This window comes from Salvelinus alpinus, chromosome 16, assembly GCF_045679555.1.
Source record: "Salvelinus alpinus chromosome 16, SLU_Salpinus.1, whole genome shotgun sequence".
In the NCBI taxonomy this organism is placed as follows: Eukaryota; Metazoa; Chordata; class Actinopteri; order Salmoniformes; family Salmonidae; genus Salvelinus; species Salvelinus alpinus.
This window is the reverse complement of record NC_092101.1, coordinates 45792113-45816574: the sequence shown is the minus strand read 5'-3', so window position 1 is coordinate 45816574 and position 24462 is coordinate 45792113. Positions and strand designations below refer to the sequence as shown.

General features: G+C 47.3%; 1 protein-coding gene across 2 annotated transcripts in view; it reads right to left on the bottom strand.

Moving 5' to 3' along the window:
- LOC139541585 (DENN domain-containing protein 1B-like) overlaps positions 1-24462 on the bottom strand; it is a 217083-nt gene that overhangs the window by 102548 nt on the left and 90073 nt on the right. Inside the window, exons 8-10 of one of the 2 annotated variants that reach the window (XM_071346391.1) lie at positions 20069-20128; positions 18595-18648; positions 16453-16563 (exon numbers count right to left, since the gene is read on the bottom strand). In XM_071346391.1, the coding sequence (XP_071202492.1) occupies positions 16453-16563; positions 18595-18648; positions 20069-20128 (225 nt within the window). The remainder of the gene's footprint in view (positions 1-16452; positions 16564-18594; positions 18649-20068; positions 20129-24462) is intronic. The other variant, XM_071346390.1, reaches the window with a different exon arrangement.

Here is a 24462-nt window from a genome sequence, read left to right as displayed (position 1 = left end):
GGCGACTTAACTGAACTGATGCAAAGAGCACCCCCTTTAAAGAAAGATCCTGAAAGTCTGTGTAGCCTTAACAGATGAGCGGTGTGTGTGTGTGTGTGTGTGTGTGTGTGTGTGTGTGTGTGTGTGTGTGTGTGTGTGTGTGTGTGTGTGTGTGTGTGTGTGTGTGTGTGTGTGTGTGTGTAGGGAGGTTCAACCTTTTCATTTGTCATTAAGAGAGAGAGGCGCAATCATTTCTTTTCCTAGAGTCACACCATCGTTAAGGCTTAATCAACTTTTAATTGGTGTCTTGCTCCAAATATCTGCATATGCATATTCACTCTCTACCTCCTTCAAGTAAAATACAACAATGCTACAGTCTTGTCAGATTTAATTCCCCAGCAAACATTTTTCTTTCTAAGGAGGAAATAAATCAATTGTATGAATATTAATGAGAGAGTGTATCAGTTGGAGAAAGGAGAGTATATCAAAGCTGTGTTGCCCTTCTCTCCCCTTCTAGTAAACGGTGACAGTATAAACCTATTAAATAATGATGAAGAGAGGTCATTGGATCAGCGGTGGAGGGCCTCTCGTCATGCACAGGCCCTCCTCAGGGAGACAGAGACAGAGGAGGCTCACCCCGTTGGTACCAGGAGGTAATGGGACAGAACAACTAGCTAACCAACTCCAATTATCTCAGCCACACTGAGGTTTCAAGGTAAGCTTCACTTAGCTCCCAATTGGCCTGCTTCACTCCCAGGTTAAAAGACAAGAGGTACTATCTCTCACTTCTAAGGACGGGGGGGACGAGAGGGTGGGGGTTCTACCGAAACCAAGAAAAACATTTAAAAAACTAGAATTAGATGTGATGTGCTCCTCCCTACAGACCTACTCGGCAGGAAGAAGATACGGTTGTAGAAAAGGAATATCACACACATTTCCTCTCAAATCTAACCCCAAACAACCCGTATCTATCTCCAGCCATAAATAACCCCAAACAACCCGTATCTATCTACAGCCATATAACCCCAAACAACCCGTATCTATCTCCAGCCATAAATAACCCCAAACAACCCGTATCTATCTACAGCCATATATAACCCCAAACAACCCGTATCTATCTCCAGCCATATATAACCCCAAACAACCCGTATCTATCTCCAGCCATATATAACCCCAAACAACCCGTATCTATCTCCAGCCATAAATAACCCCAAACAACCCGTATCTATCTCCAGCCATATATAACCCCAAACAACCCGTATCTATCTACAGCCATAAATAACCCCAAACAACCCGTACCCATCTCCAGCCATATATAACCCCAAACAACCCGTACCCATCTCCAGCCATATATAACCCCAAACAACCCGTATCTATCTCCAGCCATATATAACCCCAAACAACCCGTATCTATCTCCAGCCATAAATAACCCCAAACAACCCGTATCTATCTACAGCCATATATAACCCCAAACAACCCGTATCTATCTCCAGCCATATATAACCCCAAACAACCCGTATCTATCTACAGCCATATATAACCCCAAACAACCCGTATCCATCTCCAGCCATAAATAACCCCAAACAACCCGTATCTATCTACAGCCATATATAACCCCAAACAACCCGTATCTATCTCCAGCCATATATAACCCCAAACAACCCGTATCTATCTCCAGCCATATATAACCCCAAACAACCCGTATCTATCTCCAGCCATATATAACCCCAAACAACCCGTACCCATCTCCAGCCATATATAACCCCAAACAACCCGTATCTATCTCCAGCCATAAATAACCCCAAACAACCCGTATCTATCTCCAGCCATATATAACCCCAAACAACCCGTACCCATCTACAGCCATATATAACCCCAAACAACCCGTACCCATCTCCAGCCATATATAACCCCAAACAACCCGTACCCATCTACAGCCATATATAACCCCAAACAACCCGTACCCATCTACAGCCATATATAACCCCAAACAACCCGTACCCATCTACAGCCATATATAACCCCAAACAACCCGTACCCATCTACAGCCATATATAACCCCAAACAACCCGTACCCATCTACAGCCATATATAACCCCAAACAACCCGTACCCATCTACAGCCATATATAACCCCAAACAACCCGTACCCATCTACAGCCATATATAACCCCAAACAACCCGTACCCATCTACAGCCATATATAACCCCAAACAACCCGTACCCATCTACAGCCATATATAACCCCAAACAACCCGTACCCATCTACAGCCATATATAACCCCAAACAACCCGTACCCATCTACAGCCATATATAACCCCAAACAACCCGTACCCATCTACAGCCATATATAACCCCAAACAACCCGTACCCATCTACAGCCATATATAACCCCAAACAACCCGTACCCATCTACAGCCATATATAACCCCAAACAACCCGTACCCATCTACAGCCATATATAACCCCAAACAACCCGTATCTATCTCCAGCCATAAATAACCCCAAACAACCCGTATCTATCTCCAGCCATATATAACCCCAAACAACCCGTACCCATCTACAGCCATATATAACCCCAAACAACCCGTACCCATCTCCAGCCATATATAACCCCAAACAACCCGTACCCATCTACAGCCAGCTACAGGTTTGAAAGACCATGAAATAAAATATAGAAGAAAAACAAAAGAGTGAGAGGAGAAATGTGTAATCATTTGTTTCTTTCTTTCTCAAGGGGCTCCACCAGAGAGATAAGGTATAATAAATAATAGATGTGTGGAACTAAATGGCTTTATACGCTCCACACAAGACCAGGTGCTTAATATTCCTGCTGCTTAATATTCCATTCAATGGAAAATCACAGATACAGTCCCCAAGAACAAATAGTGGATTAGGCCTGCTTTAGCTGCTGGCTCCGGCCCTTTGGGACCTGGGGTCCTCCCAGTAATGAGGTACCCCAGCCGCTTCTCTGTGTGTGTGTTGTGTGGTGTGTGGTGTGTGTGTGTGTGTGTGTGTGTGTCAGATGGGTCAGAGATTATACAGGCTGCTTCTGAAGGCACCAGAGCCCATGGAGCCCTGACAGCTCTCCTGAGACCTGCCAGCACTCACATCAACTGACCACATTAAAGACACAACACTAGACACTGATAGAGAAACTGACCACATTAAAGACACAACACTAGACACTGATAGAGAAACTGACCACATTAAAGACACAACACTAGACACTGATAGAGAGAAACTGACCACATTAAAGACACAACACTAGACACTGATAGAGAAACTGACCACATTAAAGACACAACACTAGACACTGATAGAGAAACTGACCACATTAAAGACACAACACTAGACACTGATAGAGAAACTGACCACATTAAAGACACAACACTAGACACTGATAGAGAGAAACTGACCACATTAAAGACACAACACTAGACACTGATAGAGAGAAACTGACCACATTAAAGAGACAACACTAGACACTGATAGAGAAACTGACCACATTAAAGACACAACACTAGACACTGATAGAGAAACTGACCACATTAAAGAGACAACACTAGACACTGATAGAGAGAAACTGACCACATTAAAGACACAACACTAGACACTGATAGAGAAACTGACCACATTAAAGATAGAACACTAGACACTGATAGAGAAACTGACCACATTAAAGAGACAACACTAGACACTGATAGAGAGAAACTGACCACATTAAAGACACAACACTAGACACTGATAGAGAGAAACTGACCACATTAAAGAGACAACACTAGACACTGATAGAGAGAAACTGACCATATTAAAGACACAACACTAGACACTGATAGAGAGAAACTGACCACATTAAAGACACAACACTAGACACTGATAGAGAAACTGACCACATTAAAGACACAACACTAGACACTGATAGAGAGAAACTGACCACATTAAAGACACAACACTAGACACTGATAGAGAAACTGACCACATTAAAGATAGAACACTAGACACTGATAGAGAAACTGACCACATTAAAGACACAACACTAGACACTGATAGAGAGAAACTGACCACATTAAAGACACAACACTAGACACTGATAGAGAGAAACTGACCACATTAAAGACACAACACTAGACACTGATAGAGAGAAACTGACCACATTAAAGAGACAACACTAGACACTGATAGAGAGAAACTGACCATATTAAAGACACAACACTAGACACTGATAGAGAGAAACTGACCACATTAAAGACACAACACTAGACACTGATAGAGAGAAACTGACCACATTAAAGAGACAACACTAGACACTGGACAAATTAACGCTGCCTTTCCCCTTAACAGGAAACAGCAAGCTGTGGACCCTGTGTACCAACTAGTATTCTAATCCTACATAACTGTTAGTAATTCAACAATACTTTTGGCCTAATAAATACCCACTGTTAATTCAGTTTAATAAAAAAATAAATGCTTGCCAGACCTGCCTCAAGACAGTGATGGTTGTATAGGGAACTAAAAACACAACCGGTGTGTGAGAACAAGCAGCTCAGGTGAACGCAGTTCAATAAGTCCTATTTCGGGAATGTGGGTGACAGCAGACAGCGAATTATCAAACACACCGTTGTTAACCATCAAAAGAGCATGTCACTTTCACAGGGGTCTGTTGTCTTATTCAGATGAGCTTTGTTACTCTGCCTTCTGAACATCTGCTTGAACAAGCAGAGCAGGCCCACGCTCTCAGAGTCACGCTCCCCAAGAAGAGACCCTGCAACATACAATATATTACAAACTGGGTGGTTCCAGCCCTGAATGCTGATAGGTTGACAGACGTGGTATATCAGACCATATACCACACGTATGACAAAACATGACTTTTTAGTGCACTAATTACATTGGTAACCAGTTTATAATAGCAGTAAGGCACCTCAGGGGTTTGTGGTATACGGCTAATATACCACAGCTAAGGGATGTGTCCAGGCACTCCACGTTGCTTCGTGTGTAAGAACAGCCCTTAGCCGTGGTATATTGGCCATATACCACACCTCCTCTGGCCTTATTGCTTAAATACATGCATTAAGCATACGCTTTTATCATGCATGCCAAAAAAGAAATACGTATGGGTGGTCCCGGGAATCGAACCAACTATCCTCTACAAACTAAACACTGTATTTGTCCTGTCCTGTTCAAACTCCACTATAGAATCTACTATATCCACACCATTATTTAACTGGTTTGACCTGGTCTGGGGGAGGAATAGGCAACATCAACAACACCTGGTGACCTCAATTCTCAACTCTTCTGCTCTGCCTGTTCTCCACTCCTCTTCTTCCCTCCCTCCAACCCCATCCCTCTCCTCTCCTCCTCTACCCTCTCCTCTCCACCTTCTGCTCTCTCCTCTCCTCCTCTACCTTCTGCTCTCTCCTCTCCTTCTCTACCTTCTGCTCTCTCCTCTCCTCCTCTACCTTCTGCTCTCTCCTCTCCTCCTCTACCTTCTGCTCTCTCCTATCCATCCATCCATCCATCCCTCTCCTCCTCTTCTTTCTCTCCTCCTCTACCTTCTGCTCTCTCCTATCCCTTCCTCTCCTCCTTTTCTTTCTCTCCTCCTCTACCTTCTGCTCTCTCCTATCCATCCCTCTCCTCCTCTACCTTCTGGTTTCTCCTATCCCTCCCTCTCCTCCTCTACCTTCTGCTCTCTCTCCCTCTCCTCTCCTCCCCATAGTTCTCTCCTCCTCTACTCCCCCCATCCAGAGCTAGACACCCAATTATTTCTGCTCTGCTCTCTCTGTGTGTCTGTGCCGACAAACGGCTTGTGTCAGAGCAGAGCCACACAGGTGTGCCACTAACAAGTAGGTGACACTCAGACACAGAGAAAGAGTACACATGGCAGTAACACCAGGACTCCCACACACACAGTCACTTCCAAACCTGCGCGCACACACACACACACACACACACACAAAATATGGGGAACAAAAACCCAGACTACATGACGCTTTAACAACCAGCCACCAGAAAAGAAGCTATAGGGACGAGAAAGAAAAGAGAGAGAGAAAGAAAGCAGACAGAGAGAACAAGAGACATAAAGAAAGCAACTAGGAGCAAGAGAGAAAGAGAGCAGCGACAGACAGAAAGAGAGAGCAGCGAGAGAGAGAGAGAGAGAAAGCAGAGAGAGAGAGAAAGAGAGCAGCGAGAGACAGAAAGAGAGAGAGCAGGGAGAGACAGAAAGAGAGAGAGCAGCGAGAGACAGAAAGAGAAATCAGCGAGAGAGAGAAAGAGAAAGCAGCAAGAGAGAGAAAGAGAAAGCAGCGAGAGAGAGAAAGAGAAAGCAGCGAGAGAGAGAAAGAGAAAGCAGCGAGAGAGAGAAAGAGAAAGCAGCGAGAGAGAGAAAGGGAAAGCAGCGAGAGAGAGAAAGGGAAAGCAGCGAGAGAGAGAAAGCAGCGAGAAAGAGAAAGAGAAAGCAGGGAGAGACAGAAAGAGAGCAGCGAGAGAGAGAAAGAGAGCAGCGAGAGAGAGAAAGAGAGCAGCGAGAGACAGAAAGAGAGAGAGCAGGGAGAGAGAGAGAGAAAGCAGCGAGAGACAGAAAGAGAAAGCAGCGAGAGACAGAAAGAGAGCAGCGAGAGACAGAAAGAGAGAGAGCAGGGAGAGACAGAGAGAGGGAGCAGCGAGAGAGAGAAAGAGAAAGCAGCGAGAGAGAGAAAGAGAAAGCAGCGAGAGAGAGAAAGAGAGCAGCGAGAGAGAGAAAGAGAGAGAGCAGGGAGAGAGAGAGAGAAAGCAGCGAGAGACAGAAAGAGAAAGCAGCGAGAGAGAGAAAGAGAGCAGCGAGAGACAGAAAGAGAGAGAGCAGGGAGAGACAGAGAGAGGGAGCAGCGAGAGAGAGAAAGAGAGCAGCGAGAGACAGAAAGAGAGAGAGCAGGGAGAGACAGAGAGAGAAAGCAGTGAGAGAGAGAAAGAGAAAGCAGCGAGAGAGAAAGAGAAAGAGAGAGAGCAGGGAGAGACAGAAAGAGAGAGAGAGCAGGGAGAGACAGAAAGAGAAAGCAGCGAGAGAGAGAAAGAGAAAGCAGCGAGAGAGAGAAAGAGAAAGCAGCGAGAGAGAGAAAGAGAAAGCAGCGAGAGAGAGAAAGAGAAAGCAGCGAGAGAGAGAAAGAGAAAGCAGCGAGAGAGAGAAAGAGAAAGCAGCGAGAGAGAGAAAGGGAAAGCAGCGAGAGAGAGAAAGAGAAAGCAGGGAGAGAGAGAAAGAGAAAGCAGCGAGAGAGAGAAAGGGAAAGCAGCGAGAGAGAGAAAGAGAAAGCAGGGAGAGACAGAGAGAGGGAGCAGGGAGAGACAGAGAGAGGGAGCAGCGAGAGAGAGAAAGAGAAAGCAGCGAGAGAGAGAAAGAGAAAGCAGCGAGAGACAGAAAGAGAGAGAGCAGGGAGAGACAGAGAGAGGGAGCAGCGAGAGAGAGAAAGAGAAAGCAGCGAGAGAGAGAAAGAGAAAGCAGCGAGAGAGAAAGAGACCAGCGAGAGAGAGAAAGAGAGAGAGCAGGGAGAGAGAGAGAGAAAGCAGCGAGAGACAGAAAGAGAAAGCAGCGAGAGAGAGAAAGAGAGCAGCGAGAGACAGAAAGAGAGAGAGCAGGGAGAGACAGAGAGGGAGCAGCGAGAGAGAGAAAGAGAGCAGCGAGAGACAGAAAGAGAGAAAACAGCGAGAGAGAAAACAGCGAGAGAGAGAAAGAGAAAGCAGCGAGAGAGAGAGAGAAAGAGAGAGAGCAGGGAGAGACAGAAAGAGAGAGAGCAGGGAGAGACAGAAAGAGAGAGAGCAGGGAGAGACAGAGAGAGAAAGCAGCGAGAGAGAGAAAGAGAGCAGCGAGAGACAGAAAGAGAGAGAGCAGGGAGAGAGAGAGAAGCGAGAGACAAAGAGAAAGCAGCGAGAGAGAGAAAGAGAAAGCAGCGAGAGAGAGAAAGAGAAAGCAGCGAGAGACAGAGAGAAAGCAGCGAGAGACAGAGAGAAAGCAGCGAGAGACAGAGAGAAAGCAGCGAGAGACAGAGAGAAAGCAGCGAGAGACAGAGAGAAAGCAGCGAGAGACAGAGAGAAAGCAGCGAGAGACAGAAAGAGAGAGCAGCGAGAGACAGAAAGAGAGAGAGCAGCGAGAGACAGAGAGAGAGCAGCGAGAGAAAGCAGCGAGAGACAGAGAGAGAAAGCAGCGAGAGACAGAGAGAGAGCAGCGAGAGACAGAGAGAGAGCAGCGAGAGAGAGAAAGAGAAAGCAGCGAGAGAGAGAAAGAGAAAGCAGCGAGAGAGAGAGAGAAAGCAGCGAGAGACAGAAAGAGAAAGCAGCGAGAGACAGAAAGAGAAAGCAGCGAGAGACAGAAAGAGAAAGCAGCAAGACAGAGAAAGAGAGCAGCAAGACAGAGAAAGAGAGCAGCGAGAGACAGAAAGAGAAAGCAGCGAGAGAGAGAAAGAGAGCAGCGAGAGACAGAAAGAGAGAGAGCAGGGAGCGACAGAGAGAGGGAGCAGCGAGAGAGAGAAAGAGAAAGCAGCGAGAGAGAGAAAGAGAGCAGCGAGAGACAGAAAGAGAGAGAGCAGGGAGAGACAGAGAGAGAAAGCAGCGAGAGAGAGAAAGAGAAAGCAGCGAGAGAGAGAAAGAGAAAGAGAGAGAGCAGGGAGAGACAGAAAGAGAGAGAGCAGGGAGAGACAGAGAGAGAAAGCAGCGAGAGAGAGAAAGAGAGCAGCGAGAGACAGAAAGAGAGAGAGCAGGGAGAGAGAGAGAGAGAGAGAGCAGGGAGAGACAGAGAGAGAGAGCAGGGAGAGACAGAGAGAGAGCAGCGAGAGACAGAGAGAGAGCAGCGAGAGAGAGAAGCGAGAGAGTGAGAGAGAGAGAGAGAGAGCGCAGCGAGAGACAGAGAGAGAGAGCAGCGAGTGACAGAGAGAGAGAGCAGCGAGTGACAGAGAGAGAGAGCAGCGAGTGACAGAGAGAGAGCAGCGAGAGACAGAGAGAGGAGAGAGAGAGCAGCGAGAGACAGAGAGAGAGACAGAGAGAGAGAGCAGCGAGAGACAGAAAGAGAGTGAGCAGGGAGAGAGAGAGTAGCGAGAGAGAAAGAGAGAGAGAAAGAGAGCAACAAGAGAGAGAGAGAAAGCAGTGAGAGACAAAGAGAGCAGCGAGAGACAGAAAGAGAGAGCAGCGAGAGACAGACAGAGAGAGAGAGAGAGCAAACAACTCTGGACCTCGAAGCCAGTTCCACTGCTGGTTTTCATTGTTCCCCTCTAATCAGGTACTGCTTTAGACCTGGGACACCAGGTGGGTGCAATTAATTATCAGGTAGAACAGAAAACCAGCAGTGCTCCGGACCTCGTAGGGTCAGAGTTGAATACCCCTGGCCTAGAGAGAAGCAGATAGTAAGAAGTGAGAAGTCAGTTAGTCTGCAGGGCCAACGTGCGGTGAGGCAGTCGGTCAGTCAGTCTGCAGGGCCAACGTGCGGTGAGGTGGTGAGGCAGGCGGTCAGACAGCTAGCACTCAGGACCGTGGTGCAGTCAGTCACTCAGGGCTTACGGCGGATGGATAGTCCTAGTTATCATACTACTGACAGCATGTTAAGAAGGCTGCTGTCAGGGCTGGGGCCTGCCGACACACCCACTGAGGGGGCCAGGGCCCAGGGAGACCAGGGGAGATGAAAGACACAGAGCCTTCCCAGCTGACTAGTTAGAGGGGGCCTGATGCAGCACAATTACTGTATACGGCGACATGACAAGCCTGCACGCTCGATTGGCTTCCTCGGCCATCGCACCGCGCCTTAAAACAGTGGTACCACTCACCTCCGGTCACAAAACAGCAATAAGTCAACTGATGCACCATCATGATTTATTCCTTTGCTGTTGGGCGCTGGCAGGCAATCCGCCATGTTCTGCTAGACTGACACAGCGGAATCACTAGAGGCCCTGACACACAGGAAGGATCTCTGCTATGCCTGGAGCCCACATAATGTATGCAGTATCTCTCAGTGTCTCTCAGTCTCAGTGTCTCTCAGTCTCAGTGTCTCTCAGTCTCAGTGTCTCTCAGTCTCAGTGTCTCTCAGTCTCAGTGTCTCTCAGTCTCAGTGTCTCTCAGTCTCAGTGTCTCTCAGTCTCTGTGTCTCTCAGTCTCTGTGTCTCTCAGTCTCTGTGTCTCTCAGTCTCTGTGTCTCTCAGTCTCTGTGTCTCTCAGTCTCTGTGTCTCTCAGTCTCTGTGTCTCTCAGTCTCTGTGTCTCTCTCTCTCTGTGTCTCTCTCTCTCTGTGTCTCTCTCTCTCTGTGTCTCTCTCTCTCTGTGTCTCTCTCTCTATGTGTCTCTCTCTCTCTGTGTCTCTCTCTCTGTGTCTCTCTCTCTGTGTCTCTCTCTCTGTGTCTCTCTCTCTGTGTCTCTCTCTCTGTGTCTCTCTCTCTGTGTCTCTCTCTCTGTGTCTCTCTCTCTGTGTCTCTCTCCCTCTCCCTCTGTGTTCCTCCGTCTCTTCGAGGAGAGAGTGGTAGTAGGGGCCAGCTGGATGCCTCCTCGCTCTCTTCTTTAAAAGTCATGCCAGGGACGGACTAAGAGACACACACACTAATAATAATTGGATGGCTGGACGGAGGGAGGGAGGGATGGATGGGTGGACAGAGGGACGGACAGACGGACGGAGGACTTTCAAGGATAAAAGGCTTATAGAGAGGTGGAGGTCTAGCGATGGGCGTCTTACATATCCCTGTTCACATATCAGTTAAATAAACCTCAAGACAGTTTGTCTTGTCACAAAACTCTAAATCACACAGAATATCACTTCCATCCGTCTGCTAAGAAAACAGCCGTCACCCGCGGCTCTGATAATTTACACCCTGGAACCCCTGGAGCCAGAGGGAGAGCTGCTGGGGCTCTGAGGCTCTGAGCGGCTGACATGCTGAGGGGGGGGGAGAGAATGGGTGAGAGGAGGGGCAGAAAGGAGGAGAAAGGGGAAGAGAGGTGAAATTCTCCAAGGGCTGGGTAATTCTCTACACCTCCCCCGGATCCCTCCACTCCATCCTCAGGGAGACCTTGGGTTCCGACGCACCCCCCCCCCCCCCTCCCGGCGGTTCCGCGTTCCGGGCTTCAGTCAGATACCGGAGCAGAACGGTAGAGATAGGATTGTGGATGACATCACTCCTGCTCTCCCTCTCCCTGTCATAAACATTTGGTTCTGCTGTCAGCCACGGAGATAAGAAGCACAGAGAGAGATCCCCTCCCTCAGACCCAGCAGCTCTACTCCAACTACGGCAGAGAGTAAAAGTCTAATAACAGATAATAAACTATGTGAGAGAATTAGAGTGTCTAATAACAGATAATTTAGGGTATGTCGGCCATTAAAACGTAGCAGCTTTAAGAGAAACAGTCTAATAATATATATATATATATAATATATATATATAATATAATCCTGGTCTAGTGCTGGCTTCCCAGCGTGTCAGGGAGATAGAGCCGGTTGACTGGAGCACTGATCTCTGAATTCTGTCTACGTGTGCACGTGTGTGCAAACCATCAAAAAAAACATTTAGTTTGATGTAGTGTTGTAATATCGATGAGGAATGCCATGTTTAAATCAGACACATAAACCTACTTTACTACTCCTATGATGTTTCTGTAGTTTAGCAGTGATGTAAAGTACTTAAGTAAAGTACTACTGAGTTATTTTTGGGCGGTATCTGTACTTAACTATTTATTTTTTTGACAACTTATACGTTTACTTCACTACATAAAGAAAGAAAATTATGTACTTTTTACTCCATACATTTTCCCTGACACACAAAAGTTCTCGTTACATTTTGAGTGCTTAACAGGACAGGAAAATGATGTAATTCACACACTTATCAAGAGAACATCCCTGGTCATACCTACTGTCTCTGATCTGGAGGATTCACTAAACAGAGAACATCCCTGGTCATCCCTACTGTCTCTGATCTGGAGGATTCACTAAACAGAGAACATCCCTGGTCATCCCTACTGTCTCTGATCTGGAGGATTCACTAAACAGAGAACATCCCTGGTCATCCCTACTGTCTCTGATCTGGACGATTCACTAAACAGAGAACATCCCTGGTCATCCCTACTGTCTCTGATCTGGACGATTCACTAAACAGAGAACATCCCTGGTTATCCCTACTGCATCTGATCTGGAGGATTCACTAAACAGAGAACATCCCTGGTCATCCCTACTGTCTCTGATCTGGAGGATTCACTAAACAGAGAACATCCCTGGTCATCCCTACTGTCTCTGAGCTGGAGGATTCACTAAACAGAGAACATCCCTGGTCATCCCTACTGTCTCTGATCTGGACGATTCACTAAACAGAGAACATCCCTGGTCATCCCTACTGTCTCTGATCTGGAGGACTGGTGCCGTCTGCGTTGGTTAATAGAAGGAATTTGAAGAGATTTATACTTTTGATACTTAAGTATATTTAAAACCAAATACTTTTAGACTTTTACTCAAGTAGTATTTTACTGGGTGAATTTAACTTTTTTCACAACTGGGTACTTTTTCCATCACTGTAGTTTAGAGCAGGGGTCTGTACCATCCTGTAGTTTAGAGCAGGGGTCTGTACTGTACCATCCTGTAGTTTAGAGCAGGGGTCTGTACCATCCTGTAGTTTAGAGCAGGGGTCTGTACTGTACCATCCTGTAGTTTAGAGCAGGGGTCTGTACCATCCTGTAGTTTAGAGCAGGGGTCTGTACCATCCTGTAGTTTAGAGCAGGGGTCTGTACCATCCTGTAGTTTAGAGCAGGGGTCTGTACCATCCTGCAGTTTAGAGCAGGGGTCTGTACCATCCTGTAGTTTAGAGCAGGGGTCTGTACCATCCTGTAGTTTAGAGCAGGGGTCTGTAGCATCCTGTAGTTTAGAGCAGGGGTCTGTAGCATCCTGTAGTTTAGAGCAGGGGTCTGTACTGTACCATCCTGCAGTTTAGAGCAGGGGTCTGTACCATCCTGCAGTTTAGAGCAGGGGTCTGTAGCATCCTGTAGTTTAGAGCAGGGGTCTGTACCATCCTGTAGTTTAGAGCAGGGGTCTGTACCATCCTGTAGTTTAGAGCAGGGGTCTGTAGCATCCTGCAGTTTAGAGCAGGGGTCTGTAGCATCCTGCAGTTTAGAGCAGGGGTCTGTACCATCCTGTAGTTTAGAGCAGGGGTCTGTACCATCCTGCAGTTTAGAGCAGGGGTCTGTAGCATCCTGCAGTTTAGAGCAGGGGTCTGTAGCATCCTGTAGTTTAGAGCAGGGGTCTGTACCATCCTGTAGTTTAGAGCAGGGGTCTGTACCATCCTGTAGTTTAGAGCAGGGGTCTGTACCATCCTGTAGTTTAGAGCAGGGGTCTGTACCATCCTGCAGTTTAGAGCAGGGGTCTGTACCATCCTGCAGTTTAGAGCAGGGGTCTGTACCATCCTGTAGTTTAGAGCAGGGGTCTGTACCATCCTGTAGTTTAGAGCAGGGGTCTGTACCATCCTGTAGTTTAGAGCAGGGGTCTGTACCATCCTGTAGTTTAGAGCAGGGGTCTGTACCATCCTGCAGTTTAGAGCAGGGGTCTGTACCATCCTGTAGTTTAGAGCAGGGGTCTGTACCATCCTGTAGTTTAGAGCAGGGGTCTGTACCATCCTGTAGTTTAGAGCAGGGGTCTGTACCATCCTGTAGTTTAGAGCAGGGGTCTGTAGCATCCTGCAGTTTAGAGCAGGGGTCTGTACCATCCTGTAGTTTAGAGCAGGGGTCTGTACTGTACCATCCTGTAGTTTAGAGCAGGGGTCTGTAGCATCCTGCAGTTTAGAGCAGGGGTCTGTAGCATCCTGTAGTTTAGAGCAGGGGTCTGTACCATCCTGTAGTTTAGAGCAGGGGTCTGTACCATCCTGTAGTTTAGAGCAGGGGTCTGTACCATCCTGTAGTTTAGAGCAGGGGTCTGTAGCATCCTGTAGTTTAGAGCAGGGGTCTGTAGCATCCTGTAGTTTAGAGCAGGGGTCTGTAGCATCCTGTAGCTTAGAGCAGGGGTCTGTACCATCCTGTAGTTTAGAGCAGGGGTCTGTACCATCCTGTAGTTTAGAGCAGGGGTCTGTACCATCCTGTAGTTTAGAGCAGGGGTCTGTACCATCCTGTAGTTTAGAGCAGGGGTCTGTACCATCCTGTAGTTTAGAGCAGGGGTCTGTACCATCCTGTAGTTTAGAGCAGGGGTCTGTACCATCCTGTAGTTTAGAGCAGGGGTCTGTACTGTACCATCCTGTAGTTTAGAGCAGGGGTCTGTAGCATCCTGCAGTTTAGAGCAGGGGTCTGTAGCATCCTGTAGTTTAGAGCAGGGGTCTGTACCATCCTGTAGTTTAGAGCAGGGGTCTGTACCATCCTGTAGTTTAGAGCAGGGGTCTGTACCATCCTGTAGTTTAGAGCAGGGGTCTGTACCATCCTGTAGTTTAGAGCAGGGGTCTGTACTGTACCATCCTGTAGTTTAGAGCAGGGGTCTGTAGCATCCTGCAGTTTAGAGCAGGGGTCTGTAGCATCCTGCAGTTTAGAGCAGGGGTCTGTAGCATCCTGCAGTTTAGAGCAGGGGTCTGTACCATCCTGTAGTTTAGAGCAGGGGTCTGTACCATCCTGTAGTTTAGAGCAGGGGTCTGTAGCATCCTGTAGTTTAGAGCAGGGGTCTGTAGCATCCTGTAGTTTAGAGCAGGGGTCTGTAGCATCCTGTAGTTTAGAGCAGGGGTCTGTAGCATCCTGTAGTTTAGAGCAGGGGTCTGTAGCATCCTGTAGTTTAGAGCAGGGGTCTGTACCATCCTGTAGTTTAGAGCAGGGGTCTGTACCATCCTGTAGTTTAGAGCAGGGGTCTGTACCATCCTGTAGTTTAGAGCAGGGGTCTGTACCATCCTGTAGTTTAGAGCAGGGGTCTGTACCATCCTGTAGTTTAGAGCAGGGGTCTGTACCATCCTGTAGTTTAGAGCAGGGGTCTGTACCATCCTGTAGTTTAGAGCAGGGGTCTGTACCATCCTGTAGTTTAGAGCAGGGGTCTGTACCATCCTGTAGTTTAGAGCAGGGGTCTGTACCATCCTGTAGTTTAGAGCAGGGGTCTGTAGCATCCTGTAGTTTAGAGCAGGGGTCTGTAGCATCCTGTAGTTTAGAGCAGGGGTCTGTAGCATCCTGTAGTTTAGAGCAGGGGTCTGTAGCATCCTGTAGTTTAGAGCAGGGGTCTGTAGCATCCTGTAGTTTAGAGCAGGGGTCTGTACCATCCTGTAGTTTAGAGCAGGGGTCTGTAGCATCCTGTAGTTTAGAGCAGGGGTCTGTACTGTACCATCCTGTAGTTTAGAGCAGGGGTCTGTAGCATCCTGTAGTTTAGAGCAGGGGTCTGTACCATCCTGTAGTTTAGAGCAGGGGTCTGTAGCATCCTGTAGTTTAGAGCAGGGGTCTGTACCATCCTGTAGTTTAGAGCAGGGGTCTGTACCATCCTGTAGTTTAGAGCAGGGGTCTGTACTGTACCATCCTGTAGTTTAGAGCAGGGGTCTGTAGCATCCTGTAGTTTAGAGCAGGGGTCTGTACCATCCTGTAGTTTAGAGCAGGGGTCTGTACTGTACCATCCTGTAGAGTGTTTAATAAAGAGTACCAGAGGAAGGCCCTAAACCACCCCAGTCATAGACTGTTCTCTCTACTACCGCATGGCAAGCGGTACCGGAGTGCCAAGTCTAGGACAAAAAGGCTTCTCAACAGTTTTTACCCCCAAGCCATAAGACTTCTGAACAGGTAATCAAATGGCTACCCGGACTATTTGCATTGTGTGCCCCCCCCCCCAACCCCTCTTTTACGCTACTGCTACTCTCTGTTCGTCATATATGCATAGTCACTATAACTATACACTCATGTACATAAGTACATACTACCTCAATTGGGCCGACCAACCAGTGCTCCCGCACATTGACTAACCGGGCTATCTGCATTGTGTCCCGCCACCCACCAACCCCTCCTTTTACGCTACTGCTACTCTCTGTTCATCATATATGCATAGTTACTTTAACCATATCTACATGTACATACTACCTCAATCAGCCTGACTAACCAGTGTCTGTATGTAGCCTCGCTACTTTTATAGCCTCGCTACTGTATATAGCCTGTCTTTTTATTGTTGTTTTATTTCTTTACTTACCTATTGTTCACCTAACACCTTTTTTGTAAGTAAGCATTTCACTGTAAGGTCTACTACACCTGTTGTATTCGGCACACGTGACAAATAAACTTTGATTTGAAGAGGTACTCACAGTGTTAATGAAGAGGTACTCACAGTGTTAATGAAGAGGTACTCACAGTGTTAATGAAGAGGTACTCACAGTGTTAATGAAGAGGTACTCACAGTGTTAATGAAGAGGTACTCACAGTGTTAATGAAGAGGTACTCACAGTGTTAATGAAGAGGTACTCACAGTGCTAATGAAGAGGTACTCACAGTGCTAATGAAAAGGTACTCACAGTGCTAATGAAGAGGTACTCACAGTGTTAATGAAGAGGTACTCACAGTGCTAAGCTTGCTTGAGGTAATGATGATGCGTCGTTCGTGCAGCATGCTGGCGTACAGCTGTAGCATGTTGTTGACGTCCACCGCCACAAAATACTCTGTCAGGTTCCTCTGGAGGGGAGGGGCAAGAGAGACAAGACAGTCAGTGACTTCATAACTGCTCAACGGCTCAGACAAGACTTATTTGGCAAGGACTACAGACAAATACAGATAAAGTGAAAGCCACGTCGCGGACACAGACCCCTCTCTCTCGGACAAGCTAAAACACCTTCACACGCTTCGAGGACAAGAAACACAGAGCCGTGGGCCCCCGCCGCTCACGAGGACTGTGTGCTCCCGACAAACTAAATGACTACCGCCCCATAGCACTCCCTACTGTCATCATGAAGTGCTTTGAGAGGCTAGTTAAGGACCATATAACCTTCACCTTACCCTACACCCACTACAATTCTACCTTGCACATTAGACACGGTCACTAGCTGACCACCACCTGGTACTCTACCCTGCACCTTAGACACGGTCACTAGCTGACCACCGCCTGGTACTCTACCCTGCACCTTAGACACGGTCACTAGCTGACCACCGCCTGCTACTCTACCCTGCACCTTAGACACGGTCACTAGCTGACCACCGCCTGCTACTCTACCCTGCACCTTAGACACGGTCACTAGCTGACCACCGCCTGGTACTCTACCCTGCACCTTAGACACGGTCACTAGCTGACCACCGCCTGGTACTCCGCACTGCTGGAACTAGAAACACAAGCATTTCACTGCACCTGCTTTAACAATTGTTGATCTCTGTTCACAACAAATAAAGTCTGACTTGATTACTACACACTTCTCAAAGCATTAGGGATGTATATCACTTTCCTTTGAGTCCAGGAAGTAACACATTTCACAAATGTAGGTCATTTGTTTACAGTATTTCACAGCCCTCTCCAACTGCACTGAACAAAAATATAAACGCAACATGTAAAGTGTTGGTCCCATGTTTAACGAGCTGAAATAAAAGATCCCAGAAATGTTCCATACGCAGATTAAGCTTATTTCTCTCAAAAATGTGTTTAGATCCCTGTTAGTGAACATTTCTCCTTTGTCAAGATAATCCATCCACCTGACAGATGTGGCATATCAAGAAGCTGATTAAACAGCGTGATTATTACACAAGTACACCTTGTGCTGGGGACAATAAAAGGCCACTCTAAAATGTGCAGTTTAGTCAAACAACACAGTGCCTCAGATGTCTCAAGTTGAGGGAGCGTTCAATTTGCATGCTGACTGCAGGAGTGTCCACCAAAAATGTTGCCAGATAATTAAATGTTAATTTGTCTACCATAATCCGCCTCCAACGTAATTTTAGAGAATTTGGCAGTACGTCCAAACGGCCTCACAACCGCAGACCACGTGTATGGCATCATGTGGGAGAGTGGTTTGCTGTTGTTAACGTTGAGAACAGAGTGCCCCATGGTGGCGGTGGAGTTATGGTATGGACAGGCATTAGCTATGGACAACAAACTACATTTTATCGATGGCAATATATAATTGGAATATACAGAGATACCGTGAAACAAGATCCTGAGGCCCACTGTGGTGCCGTTCATCCGCCGCCATCACCTCATGTTTCAGAATGATAATGCACGGCCCCATGTCACAAGGATCTGGACACAATTCCTGGAAGCTGAAAATGCCCCAGTTCCTCCATGGCCTGAACTACTCACCAGACATGTCACTCATTGAGCATGTTCGGGGTTCCAGTTCCTGCCAAAATCCAGCAACTTCGCACAGCCATCGAAGAGGAGTGAGACAATATTCCACAATCAACAACCTGATTAACTCTATGCAAAGGAGATGCGTGAGGCAAATGTTGGTCACACCAGATACGGACTGGTTTTCTGATCCATGCCCCTCCTTTCTTTTTTTAAGGAATCTGTCATCAACAGATTCCCAGTCATGTGAAATCCATAGATTAGGTCCTAATGAATTTATTTAAAATTGACGGACTTCCTTATATGAACTGCAACTCAGTAAAATCTTTGTAATTGTTGAATGTTGGGTTTATATTTTTGTTCAGCGTATAAATACATTTCAATGATCATTTCATCCAACAGGCTCTAGATCTGGGGAAGGCTGGTTGACTTACACTCTCGGGGATGGTGGGCAGGCCGTTGATATCTGGTGTTATGAAGTAGGAGTGCTGAGGAAACACACAGAGAGAGAGAGAGGACAGGGTCAGCAACGTAGAGTAGCATGTCACTCAGCGAGAGTGAGCGAGCGAGAAAACTTATGAATCCTCATCTATTCTTCTGTGGGAATTATTGAGCTTCCGTCTGTACTGACAGCTAGGAGGGTAGCACTGACACACACACACACACACACCTGATCCCTATAGATGTAAGATGAGGTGAGCTCTCTGGTAGGAAACAAAGTCTTTATTTCAGTATTAAAGGGTACAAGCAAAACACACACACACACACACATACACAGGTTGCTGAGAGGATCAGAGAGCTGCCTGTCTCACTTTGGGAAACCAGAGCAGGTTGTGACTGTTTGGATCAAAGACGCCTGAGAGAGGGACAGAGCAGGTAGGAGACCATAGACTGCACACACACACTAAATCACACTATATTTGAGACGTTATTACACACGTCATATGACGACAGACACACATTCATACAAGCACATATATACACACACACACACACACACACTAAATCACACTCTTTATTTGAGACGTTATTACACACGTCATATGACGACAGAAACACACACACACTAAACCCCACTCCAGATAACATAGCCCCAGCGTTTTGACTCCTTAGAAGAGAGAAAAGACAGAGACCACCACCTAGCACAGGTCAAAACTACAACACCCATAAAACACCTCACCTGGAAAAAGGGACCAAAGGTCAAATCTACAGTCCTCACAAACACTGTCTGATGACAATTCACCTAAATGAATGATGCAGCCTGATTTCTATGGTTGAGTCGTGGTACACTATGTTCTGCCTTGGAGTCGGTGATATCTTAATGGTGGATTACTGTTGCTTGATGTTGCCCATGGCACAGCACAATCATTGAGAACACACGCACATTTGTTTGCGCGTGTGTGTGTGTGTGTGTGTGCGTCCTCAGTTCAGTTCCATCAGTCCCAGGCCCTCGCTCTGTGTGTGTGTGTGTGTGTTTGCTTATCTGTAATTTTTTTCAAAGCAATGTTTATATAAAAACATGAAATGTGGGTTAACGGGATAGGCATCAAGGAGACTTTCTGAGCACAATTGCCTTTGCTTTAAACATGCACCATAAAAGAGACTTCTGATATTCGGGAAGAGAATACAGTACAATGGAACACCATTAATCATTCACTCAGTTTGATTGTTTTCCAGAGAAGAAGAAACCCGACTCCAAGGCCCAGGATAGGTTTGTGTGTTTGTGAGATTTTAAAAGACAGACAGGCTTATTTGGCCAAATTGGATACGCCTCAGCTCCCATGCGGTTAGAGTAGCAGCAGCAGCAGCGGTTTTAACATTTCACATCTCTCTTTCTCTCTCTCTCTCTCTCTCCTCCCTTCTTTTTCTTCCCGCTCTTTCGTTCACTCAATCTTCTCCTGCACTCACCGGCTGCTGGCTTGGTGCATCTTTCAGTACTTGCCCAGTGGCTATATGCAACAGTGCTGTCTTCACAGTGAGAGAGAGAGAGAGAGAGAGAGAGAGAGAGAGAGAGAGAGAGAGAGAGAGATAGAGAGCAAAACAGAATTCACACTTGAAAGGGGACAATGATCTGGCTTTTTTTATCTTGGCAGCCATGATAAAACTAAAACATCTTGTGGAAGATTCTACTTCATCAATTTAACAGCTGAAGCCTAACCTCTCCTCTCGGGGTGTTTTCTCAGTTGAAGCCTAACCTCTCCTCTCGGGGTGTTTTCTCAGTTGAAGCCTAACCTCTCCTCTCGGGGTGTTTTCTCAGCTGAAGCCTAACCTCTCCTCTCGGGGTGTTTTCTCAGTTGAAGCCTAACCTCTCCTCTCGGGGTGTTTTCTCAGCTGAAGCCTAACCTCTCCTCTCGGGGTGTTTTCTCAGTTGAAGCCTAACCTCTCCTCTCGGGGTGTTTTCTCAGCTGAAGCCTAACCTCTCCTCTCGGGGTGTTTTCTCAGTTGAAGCCTAACCTCTCCTCTCGGGGTGTTTTCTCAGCTGAAGCCTAACCTCTCCTCTCGGGGTGTTTTCTCAGTTGAAGCCTAACCTCTCCTCTCGGGGTGTTTTCTCAGTTGAAGCCTAACCTCTCCTCTCGGGGTGTTTTCTCAGTTGAAGCCTAACCTCTCCTCTCGGGGTGTTTTCTCAGCTGAAGCCTAACCTCTCCTCTCGGGGTGTTTTCTCAGCTGAAGCCTAACCTCTCCTCTCGGGGTGTTTTCTCAGCTGAAGCCTAACCTCTCCTCTCGGGGTGTTTTCTCAGCTGAAGCCTAACCTCTCCTCTCGGGGTGTTTTCTCAGCTGAAGCCTAACCTCTCCTCTCAGGGTGTTTTCTCAGCTGAAGCCTAACCTCTCCTCTCAGGGTGTTTTCTCAGTTGAAGCCTAACCTCTCCTCTCGGGGTGTTTTCTCAGTTGAAGCCTAACCTCTCCTCTCGGGGTGTTTTCTCAGCTGAAGCCTAACCTCTCCTCTCGGGGTGTTTTCTCAGCTGAAGCCTAACCTCTCCTCTCGGGGTGTTTTCTCAGCTGAAGCCTAACCTCTCCTCTCAGGGTGTTTTCTCAGTTGAAGCCTAACCTCTCCTCTCGGGGTGTTTTCTCAGCTGAAGCCTAACCTCTCCTCTCGGGGTGTTTTCTCAGTTGAAGCCTAACCTCTCCTCTCGGGGTGTTTTCTCAGCTGAAGCCTAACCTCTCCTCTCGGGGTGTTTTCTCAGTTGAAGCCTAACCTCTCCTCTCGGGGTGTTCTCAGCTGAAGCCTAACCTCTCCTCTCGGGGTGTTTTCTCAGTTGAAGCCTAACCTCTCCTCTCGGGGTGTTTTCTCAGCTGAAGCCTAACCTCTCCTCTCGGGGTGTTTTCTCAGCTGAAGCCTAACCTCTCCTCTCGGGGTGTTTTCTCAGCTGAAGCCTAACCTCTCCTCTCGGGGTGTTTACTCAGTTGAAGCCTAACCTCTCCTCTCGGGGTGTTCTCAGCTGAAGCCTAACCTCTCCTCTCGGGGTGTTTTCTCAGTTGAAGCCTAACCTCTCCTCTCGGGGTGTTTTCTCAGCTGAAGCCTAACCTCTCCTCTCGGGGTGTTTTCTCAGCTGAAGCCTAACCTCTCCTCTCGGGGTGTTTTCTCAGCTGAAGCCTAACCTCTCCTCTCGGGGTGTTTACTCAGTTGAAGCCTAACCTCTCCTCTCGGGGTGTTTTCTCAGTTGAAGCCTAACCTCTCCTCTCGGGGTGTTTTCTCAGTTGAAGCCTAACCTCTCCTCTCGGGGTGTTTTCTCAGTTGAAGCCTAACCTCTCCTCTCGGGGTGTTTTCTCAGTTGAAGCCTAACCTCTCCTCTCGGGGTGTTTTCTCAGTTGAAGCCTAACCTCTCCTCTCCGGGTGTTTTCTCAGTTGAAGCCTAACCTCTCCTCTCGGGGTGTTTTCTCAGTTGAAGCCTAACCTCTCCTCTCGGGGTGTTTTCTCAGCTGAAGCCTAACCTCTCCTCTCGGGGTGTTTTCTCAGTTGAAGCCTAACCTCTCCTCTCGGGGTGTTTTCTCAGCTGAAGCCTAACCTCTCCTCTCGGGGTGTTTTCTCAGTTGAAGCCTAACCTCTCCTCTCGGGGTGTTTTCTCAGTTGAAGCCTAACCTCTCCTCTCGGGGTGTTTTCTCAGTTGAAGCCTAACCTCTCCTCTCGGGGTGTTTTCTCAGCTGAAGCCTAACCTCTCCTCTCGGGGTGTTTTCTCAGCTGAAGCCTAACCTCTCCTCTCGGGGTGTTTTCTCAGCTGAAGCCTAACCTCTCCTCTCGGGGTGTTTTCTCAGCTGAAGCCTAACCTCTCCTCTCAGGGTGTTTTCTCAGCTGAAGCCTAACCTCTCCTCTCAGGGTGTTTTCTCAGTTGAAGCCTAACCTCTCCTCTCGGGGTGTTTTCTCAGTTGAAGCCTAACCTCTCCTCTCGGGGTGTTTTCTCAGCTGAAGCCTAACCTCTCCTCTCGGGGTGTTTTCTCAGTTGAAGCCTAACCTCTCCTCTCGGGGTGTTTTCTCAGTTGAAGCCTAACCTCTCCTCTCGGGGTGTTTTCTCAGTTGAAGCCTAACCTCTCCTCTCGGGGTGTTTTCTCAGTTGAAGCCTAACCTCTCCTCTCGGGGTGTTTTCTCAGTTGAAGCCTAACCTCTCCTCTCGGGGTGTTTTCTCAGTTGAAGCCTAACCTCTCCTCTCGGGGTGTTTTCTCAGTTGAAGCCTAACCTCTCCTCTCGGGGTGTTTTCTCAGCTGACGCCTAACCTCTCCTCTCGGGGTGTTTTCTCAGTTGAAGCCTAACCTCTCCTCTCGGGGTGTTTTCTCAGCTGAAGCCTAACTCTCCTCTCGGGGTGTTTTCTCAGCTGAAGCCTAACCTCTCCTCTCGGGGTGTTTTCTCAGCTGAAGCCTAACCTCTCCTCTCGGGGTGTTTTCTCAGCTGAAGCCTAACCTCTCCTCTCGGGGTGTTTTCTCAGTTGAAGCCTAACCTCTCCTCTCGGGGTGTTTTCTCAGTTGAAGCCTAACCTCTCCTCTCGGGGTGTTTTCTCAGTTGAAGCCTAACCTCTCCTCTCAGGGTGTTTTCTCAGTTGAAGCCTAACCTCTCCTCTCGGGGTGTTTTCTCAGTTGAAGCCTAACCTCTCCTCTCAGGGTGTTTTCTCAGTTGAAGCCTAACCTCTCCTCTCGGGGTGTTTTCTCAGCTGAAGCCTAACCTCTCCTCTCGGGGTGTTTTCTCAGCTGAAGCCTAACCTCTCCTCTCGGGGTGTTTTCTCAGCTGAAGCCTAACCTCTCCTCTCGGGGTGTTTTCTCAGTTGAAGCCTAACCTCTCCTCTCGGGGTGTTTTCTCAGTTGAAGCCTAACCTCTCCTCTCGGGGTGTTTTCTCAGCTGAAGCCTAACCTCTCCTCTCGGGGTGTTTTCTCAGTTGAAGCCTAACCTCTCCTCTCGGGGTGTTTTCTCAGCTGAAGCCTAACCTCTCCTCTCGGGGTGTTTTCTCAGTTGAAGCCTAACCTCTCCTCTCGGGGTGTTTTCTCAGTTGAAGCCTAACCTCTCCTCTCGGGGTGTTTTCTCAGTTGAAGCCTAACCTCTCCTCTCGGGGTGTTTTCTCAGTTGAAGCCTAACCTCTCCTCTCGGGGTGTTTTCTCAGCTGACCTTGGTAATGAAAAATTAACGTTGATTACAAGCGTGCCAGACTACAAAAAAAACAGAATAAATTGTATTCCTCCTCCTCATGTTGCTTCACAATCCAACTGAATCTTTCTTTCTTATCAATGTATTTATTGGTTAATAAAAGACAACTGGAATAAATTGAACTGTATAATTGTATAACCTTTAGACATTACAGCCAAGGAGAGGCTAACTGTTTTAAGTCTTAGTCTACTGTAAAGAATAGCTGCCTTCTTTTACAACACAATACAGTAATCATGCAGAATAACAAATAGAGACTACATTTTACAACAATAAAAGCAGCTTTTTTTGGACTTTAAAACCTCTATTTTCCCCATCAATTTAAAGCCACAATTAGCAGTTGAAACAATAACAAAGCCCATTCCCCGCCCCTGTTTCGGTAAAAAGCTGAGAAATGGTGCTGGAGAAATGTCACCACTTTCTAATTCCTAGACAGAGCTACTGACACAATTAGTGACCATCCATGACATAAAAATGATAGTAAAAAAAAAAAACTGTCTATAGTGTGTGTCTGTAGTACAATCTTTGTTTACATTGACTTTGTTAATAACAAACACTGGAGAAAAACAAGCTTTTATTTTGGGTTCTGATGGGGGACGACCATTAAAGCTCCTGAGGCATTTAGAAGTTATATTCCTCAAGAATCAAATGGGTACATATCAATCATTTGTCATTCCAA